General features: G+C 43.0%; 2 protein-coding genes across 4 annotated transcripts in view; one reads left to right on the top strand and one right to left on the bottom strand.

Moving 5' to 3' along the window:
* Nucleotides 1-4,877, top strand: part of LOC113819896 (phospholipid phosphatase-related protein type 5) — a 14,064-nt gene extending 9,187 nt beyond the window's left edge. For all 3 annotated transcript variants that reach the window (XM_070137777.1, XM_070137778.1, XM_027372128.2), the window contains exons 6-10: nucleotides 725-917; nucleotides 1,079-1,201; nucleotides 1,905-2,075; nucleotides 2,805-2,983; nucleotides 3,632-4,877. In XM_070137777.1, the coding sequence (XP_069993878.1) occupies nucleotides 725-917; nucleotides 1,079-1,201; nucleotides 1,905-2,075; nucleotides 2,805-2,983; nucleotides 3,632-3,785 (820 nt within the window). In that variant the 3' untranslated portion in view covers nucleotides 3,786-4,877. The remainder of the gene's footprint in view (nucleotides 1-724; nucleotides 918-1,078; nucleotides 1,202-1,904; nucleotides 2,076-2,804; nucleotides 2,984-3,631) is intronic.
* Nucleotides 4,878-5,130: 253 nt separating this feature from the next.
* Nucleotides 5,131-7,500, bottom strand: part of LOC113819897 (mucin-22-like) — a 3,208-nt gene continuing 838 nt past the window's right edge. Inside the window, exon 2 of the mRNA XM_070137467.1 lies at nucleotides 5,131-7,469. Coding sequence (XP_069993568.1) covers nucleotides 5,131-7,469 — 2,339 coding nt within the window. The remainder of the gene's footprint in view (nucleotides 7,470-7,500) is intronic.

Here is a 7,500-nt window from a genome sequence, read left to right as displayed (position 1 = left end):
TATATATATATATATATATATATATATATATATATATATATATATATATATATATATATATATATATATATATATACATATATATATGTGTGTGTGTGTGTGTGTGTGTGTGTGTGTGTGTGTTTGTATATACATATATATATATGTGTATATATACATATATATATATATGTGTATATATACATATATGTATATATATATATAATATATATATATATATATATATATATATATATATATATATATATATATATATGTATATATGATTGTATATGCTCGTATACATACAAGTGGGAACACGTGACTCGAAGCTCGCCCTCTTGCGAGCGGCCATGACCAGATAAGAAGCAGATTTTTGTGGCGTAATGACACGACTCTTATCGGTGGAGGTAACCGCATTATGCTGTTTGTGGCCTCATTTACATCAGGTTGCAACAACGCAGAGTGTATAAGGATATAAATCATAAACACACACAGAGGTAGACTCAAATACACATATATCTGTGTCTCTGTGCGTAATTACATGAATACACAAAAATATGTCTTAATCTCTCTCTCTCTCTCTCTCTCTCTCTCTCTCTCTTTCTCTCTGTATATATAACACACACACGCACGCACACACACGGTGTGTATGTGTGGCTGCGTGTGATCATGAGTGTCCATGAAAGTATACGCACATACAAATCGAGTCCACATGAACAACCTCGAGCACATATTCCTCCAGCGGCGTGTGGACGTCGGTGTACCTGACGCGGGCGGCGCGAGTGAAGGGCGTGTACAGCTCGTCCTTGGTCATCGTCGGGGCAGTTTGGGTGATGACGGCGATCGGCCTCGGCCACGGCATCTTCACCTACCAGTCATCGTTCACTGACGTCGTCGCAGGAGGTCTCATCGGCGCCGGGGGAGCTCTGTTCCTGGTAGGGGTCATCGCGAGAGGACTAAGAGAGCTGTGCTTTTCGCTCCCGGTTTTTCAACGACTTGCATTGGTTATGATATGAAGATCTATTTAATTGAAAAAATAATGAAAACAGGTAAACGAATTATCACAGGAGAAACCTTTTAATTTTCCTGTCTTTAGATCTTCGGTCTACTGAATGGCTTCAAGGAGAAGAAGTGGAAGGTGGGCGTCATCAAGAGGCGGTCTCTTCAGGCCCAAGAACATTCCAACCTCATGCCTATGGTCCCTCTGGCGGGCTCCGATGTAAGTCCTGTCAGGGTGTAAAAAATACACCTCTGTTTTATTTGTCCCGTTGGCTTTGTGCGCGTGTGCAGGTGGTAGATTCTTATTTTCTGTGCATTCACTAATCTTAAATATTGTTTTCGTTGTCTTCTCACGCGATTCATTATTCAGATTTTTACATTTTGTTGACCTTCCCTACATGAAGGAATTGCATAATTCAAGTATTTTTCCTTTCTTTCTTTCGCTTTCTATAGATCCATAGCTTTTACATCTCGTTTTCTAAATCTCACGATTTACACGAGTTCCATGCTATGAACAGATAGAGAGCGACTGATTGTAGCTGCACTATTGTCATTATCATTATAAAGTCCTTTTCATCGTCGTAACTATAGATGATGTTCAATATATATATATATATATATATATATATATATATATATATATATATATATATATATATATATATATATATACGTACTTTCTTCTACCACTGGTAATGTTGATAGTAACTATAATAGTAGTAGTTGCAGAAGCAACATTTCAGATATGGCTACGCCTTGCTTGACGTCCCTCCTCCAAATTTATCTATTTGTCTATTTTCTTCATGCCATGAGATCTGATACACGCCATAATCATCACTACCATAACGATGTTAGATTTGCTGATTTGGTCACCATGCTTATCCCTTTCCCTCATCACTCCTTTCTTTTCTTGATTTCCAAAGTTACCCGCCAAGCCGAACGAAATCAACATGGACGACATGGACGACGAGAGCAGCGAGGACTCGTCGGGAGAGGAGAGTGACGAGGGGCGGTACAACCGTCTGGCTTTTAGCAGTGACTCCTTCCCCATCATCCCGCGAGCTGCCAGTCGACCCCTGTCCTTAGTCATCCCCGTAAGAGAATTGAAGAGCATGAAACACGGCTCTTCAGGTGTATGGTAGAGTGGCTCGGTAGTGGGCGTGTGGAAGCAAGGTCTTGATCGAGGGGTTTGCTTCCCGTCAGCGGCTGGTTTGAGTGCATTTAGGTCTGTGGGGGAATTAGAGTTCCTGCGAGCGATATTGTGTAATTGGATTGTTGAAAAAAGAGGAAGCTGTAACACTATTATTGTTGTTTTTCAATTTCGCGGGAGGTTCAGATCCAGAATGTCAAGCAGAAATAAATGATGGGTAAAATGGTGAAAAGAAAAGGAAAGAGGAGAGAGGGAGGGAAGGAGAGAGGGAGGGAAGGAGAGAGAGAGAGAGAGAGAGAGAAAGAGAGAGAGAGAGAGAGAGAGAGAGAGAGAGAGAGAGAGAGAGAGAGAGAGAGAGAGAGAGAGAGAGAGAGTCATACAGGCAGAGTAATAGACACAGAAAAACAGAGATAAAAAAGAAAGATTTCAGAGAAAATAGTCAAAGAAGAAAGAGGCGGGAGATTAGGAGTGAAAAGAAAACAAACAAAAAATAATGTGATGATAAAAACACCCAAAACAAAGTATATGTATTACAAGTACCAAACGTCTGGAAACATAGGTATTAAGTGTCGCCAGAGTATTCCAAAGTCTGAAATGAGTTCCCTGTTTTCGTTTCCCTAAAATTCGACACCTCATAAGTCGACAAGTATTGACCACTGCTTCCCCCTTTCAGGCGAGCCCCAGGGAGAGGTCGCCAGCGCAGGCCGTCAACTCCGTCGTGGCGAATCCCCCTCCCCCTCCTCCTCCACCCCCTCCTCCCCCGCCCTCCGGCCCTCCCCCCAGCTACTCCCGGCCGGCCATGTCCCCCTGGAGTGCCACGCAGACCAAGCCCTACAACGTGCCCAGACAAAGGTACGAGTTGAGATTTAAGGCGAACAGACAGCTTTGGCAACACTTTCAGTTTCTGTCTTGTCAACTTGCCACAGATTGCAGAAGCTTAAGGGATTTTGGGCTCGGTGCAGGAATTTCTTCCCCTTAGACAATCATTCAGAGATACTGATTCCTGACCAAGTGAATGTGTTGAGCATAATGTGCACTCCTGTTCAGTCACATAACTACCAGTTCTGTTAAGCAGCCTGTTCAAAAAGCATCTGAGTAAACAGTGTGTTTCTGGAATAGACATGTGGGCATCATGAATCATTAATGTAAAACAAGACATAAAGAAGAGATACACATAGATGTATTTATTAATCAATATATTCATTTATCTACCCATTTATTCATGCAGATAAACAGCAAAAGTATATAATTCCCTATCTGGTGCTTCTGCCTGAGGATGGATCTAGCATCTTAATGTTTTCTGATTACCTTTATGTATTTTCTTAAAGATATTCATAAAGCAGAAATGATAATACGAACCATTTCAATGTGGGAGACGTTACACCACGCTAAAATATAATCTTATCATATTCCCCCTCCTCCCTCCCTCCCTTCCTTAATTCAGGTCTACTTCAGTATCATTAAAAGCCACTTATGCTAATCTCGCCCCCCACCCCCCAGGTACTCGGCCCCGGCCCCCGCCCCCCGCGCCCCGGCCTACGACCTCAGATACGACAACACCTACAGACGGCAGGACGACTACCCGCGGACGCACCACCTACGGGACTCGGACACCCTCCCGCGCGCGCGCACCGAGACGTCCTCCTACTTCTGATGTGCTTCGATGTTCCGCTCAATTTTGTCATGGGTCTACTTTTCATGGAGTTTTTGCCCTTGTTAAAGTTCACTTGTCAGATGCGTCTTGCGTTTAGTTATGTATCGCCCAGACAGATTTAAAAAAACAGACGCATATCTTCATACACACATGCAGAATGGACATACGCCATACATTCGCATTTATGAGTGGGCACACGCGCGTGCATTTGTACAAAAACACATAAGGATACTTACACAAATATATTTGTAGTGTTGACAGTGTTGACCCCATGCAGCGTCGTAATCGAAAGAGTAGAATTACTTTAATCTGAACAAGCAGTTCAATGTAAAAAGAATGTTGATTGCAAAGTGCTTTCTATGTTTCGTGTTTGTTAATTCCATTTACTTTGTCTCTTTTATAATGTCACTTAACTCTAATTTTATAGGTGTAAACTCTCGAAGCGTCCATCATAATGCGCTCCCGAAAGTAAAATGATGAATATATATATATATTTTTTTTTTACATATTGTAGATATATTTCCAAATTTTATTTTTCATCAGCTTACCTACTTCCTCTCTCTCTCTCTCTCTCTCTCTCTCTCTCTCTCTCTCTCTCTCTCTCTCTCTCTCTCTCTCTCTCTCTCTCTCTCTCTCTCTCTCTCTCTCTCTCTCTCTCTTGCTATTCGGTATGGCTAATCGCCGTGTCCCTCCTGTTCCATTTCTAGTCCCATCGTCACCTGGTGTAACGGCAGGACAAATTTAAGCAAATTGATAATACCAGAATTGTTAAGCCATTATGCCGTAATGTGGTTTGTGACGCTCCGAGAGGAAAGGGTTAACAGTAGAATTATGACTCGTGAGATCGTCTCGTAAAAGTGATTTGTCGTGTTTGATTGATGCTTTGTACGATTATAATGACCGGTAACGTTGATTGTCTGATTAGGATTAGTTTGTCATCTTTAAAGCTGCCTTGCATAGAAAATATACACTTACTTTTTTGTTAAGATTGTTACTCATACCACATATTTATTAACTAGTTGTCAGTGTGATAGGCTTCCGTTGGTCAGATCATTTAATATGTTTCATTAATAAAAAATATTATATCAGAAATTTTATTTACATCTTATCCGCCGAAAGGTCTCCCTTTCGAACTACATTTGTTTCACAGACCAGTTTTTTAATTGAAATATTATACTATCAGGAAACGAAAATAATAAGGAAGAGACAAAATGCTGACAAAAAATATTTTACACACATTTCCTATAATTTTACAGCACTTGCAAGGTATTTAGTTGTAAGAGATAATGATTCAATCACAGCATTATATAAAAGGGTAAATCTATGTGCAAAAAGGCGACGGCCCTCAGGGACAAAGCCCGCAGGACCGAGGACACGTTTCCTGGACGTACATCTGCCACTCGCACTGGCGTCGGGCTCGGCCGGGGGCGCACGCGCAGCCTCCCCCGCGCGCCCAGTGGACGCATTCAATGTTCCCGTCGTCGCAGGACACCAGCTGCAGGTCGGGGCGCAGGAGAGGCCCGTCGATACCAAAGAAGTCGGGGAAAGGCGGTCGAATAACAGGTCGAAGAGGGTTTCTGATATCGAATAAGTCGACGATGGTGCCCATGGCTGGAGCCTCGGAGTCCTGAGGATTGCCAGGGAAGAAAAGATTAGAAAACAAGTCCGGGTTCATCCTTTCCGTAGAGGGCTGCGGGGTAAGGATAGCATGGAATGAAGGCTCTTCCTGCTCCTCTTGGCCAAACGCGCCTTCTTCCTGGCCCAACGGATCCTGCGACCCCGTCTCACCACGCACACCTTCCCATTTCGAGGACTCGATTGCTTGCCCTCGGTGCGGGGTCACCTCAGCGAAAGGTCCTGACGAATGAGCCATGGCGTCACTGGGAGTTTGGGCTCCCTCATCAACATAGATATTCGACTCACTGGGGTGATGAAACGCTACGATTGGTTCTGAAGTATAGATTGTGGTTTCACTAATTGAACTTACGTTCTCTGTGGTCATTTCTATAGAGCTGGGAGTCAGAGTGATCCTGTTCGTGTTTATGCTTATGGTTGGTTCAGCGCTGGTAATAATTGCACTGTCTTTGGATGTACCAGTTCCTTTAACTATATCATTTATAGTCTTCTCAGTAGAGGTACCCGTGGTGTCTGTAAGAATATCAGTAGTAGTTGTAACTATGTTTGCGATGGGGTTACCAGCGGCGTCGCTAGATCCTTCAGCTGGTAGTTCTGGGTCTTCTGTCGTCTCATCCTTGTAATCAATAGTTAAATCATATATTACGGCGGCCATGTCGTCGTTCTGAGTTATTACATCAGGGATCTCTCCTTCTATCCCGTAGGAACCGGTTACATCATAGGTTTCAGTAGTCGTGCCAAAGCCAAGGGTCATACCAGAGATTTCTTTATCCAAGTCGAAATCGTGTGGGTGAACAGTAATCATTTCTGCAGAGCCAGTAGATATATCCGAGTCTGTTGACAATACAGGAAAGTCCTCTGTAGTTGTTCCACTATTTTCTCCGAGTCCTTCATATTCCTCGATTACACTAGAGTTTTCTTCTTCCGGGGCCATACCACGGTCACTTATCATGGCCGTGCTCTCTGCGAATGTCCAGGGAACCTCCGCGCTTATTCTGGCTTGCTCTGTCACCACGTAGAAATTTTCAGTGACGATGTTAGTTTGGGAAATCGAATTTGGAGTTTCTGTGGTAATGTGTGTAGTCATGTCACTTGAGAGGACGGTGGTGTCATAGGGCGTGTTGTCATATTCAGTAGTAAAACCAGTGTGTTCAGAGTCTTCGTCAGTATAGGCACTTGTGGAGAAAATACCGGTTATATTAGTGAATTCAGTGAATATATCTATGTAGACAATGGTAGTGTTGGGTGGATCAGAAGACATTTTGCTGGTGGAAGGCATGTCTATATTGACTGTGGCAGAACTAGGAACGTTAGTATAATCAGTAGCTATATTGGGTGTGTTAGTATATTCAACGGACATGCTGGGTGTGTTAGTATACTCAGTGGACATGCTGCTTTCGTCAATATACTCATTGGCTATGTTAGTATGCTCACTAGCTGTGCTAAGTGTGTTAGTATTCTCAGTGGCTATGTTAGCATAATTAGTGGCTACGCTGGTTGTGTTGGTATATTCAGTGGCTATGCTGGGTATGTTTATGGACTCCGTGGCTATGATGGGTATGTTAGTGGACTCCGTGGCTATGCTGGGTATGTTAGTATACTCAGTGGCTATGTTGGATGTGTTAGTATACTCAGTGCCTATGCTGGGTGTGTTAGTATACTCACTGGTTATGCTGGGTGTGTTAGTATACTCAGTGGCTATGTTAGTATACTCAGTGGCTATGCTGGGTATGTTAGTATACTCATTGGCTATGCTGGGTATGTTAGTATACTCAGTGGCTATGTTGGGTGTGTTAGTATACTCAGTGGCTATGTTGGGTATGTTAGTATACTCAGTGGCTATGCTGGGTGCGTTAGTATACTTAGTGGCTATGCTGGGTATGTTAGCATACTCAGTGGCTATGCTGGGTGTGTTAGTATACTCAGTGGCTATGCTGGGTGTGTTAGTATACTCACTGGTTATGATGGGTGTGTTAGTACACTCAGTGGCTATGTTGGGCATGTTAGTATACTCAGTGGCTGTGCTGGGTGTGTTAGTATAAGTATTGGCTATGTTGGGGGTGTTAGTATACTCAGTGGC

Source organism: Penaeus vannamei, chromosome 23 (genome assembly GCF_042767895.1).
Source record: "Penaeus vannamei isolate JL-2024 chromosome 23, ASM4276789v1, whole genome shotgun sequence".
Lineage (NCBI taxonomy): Eukaryota > Metazoa > Arthropoda > Malacostraca > Decapoda > Penaeidae > Penaeus > Penaeus vannamei.
Note: the sequence above shows the minus strand (reverse complement) of the source record. Positions and strands in the feature narration are given on the sequence as shown.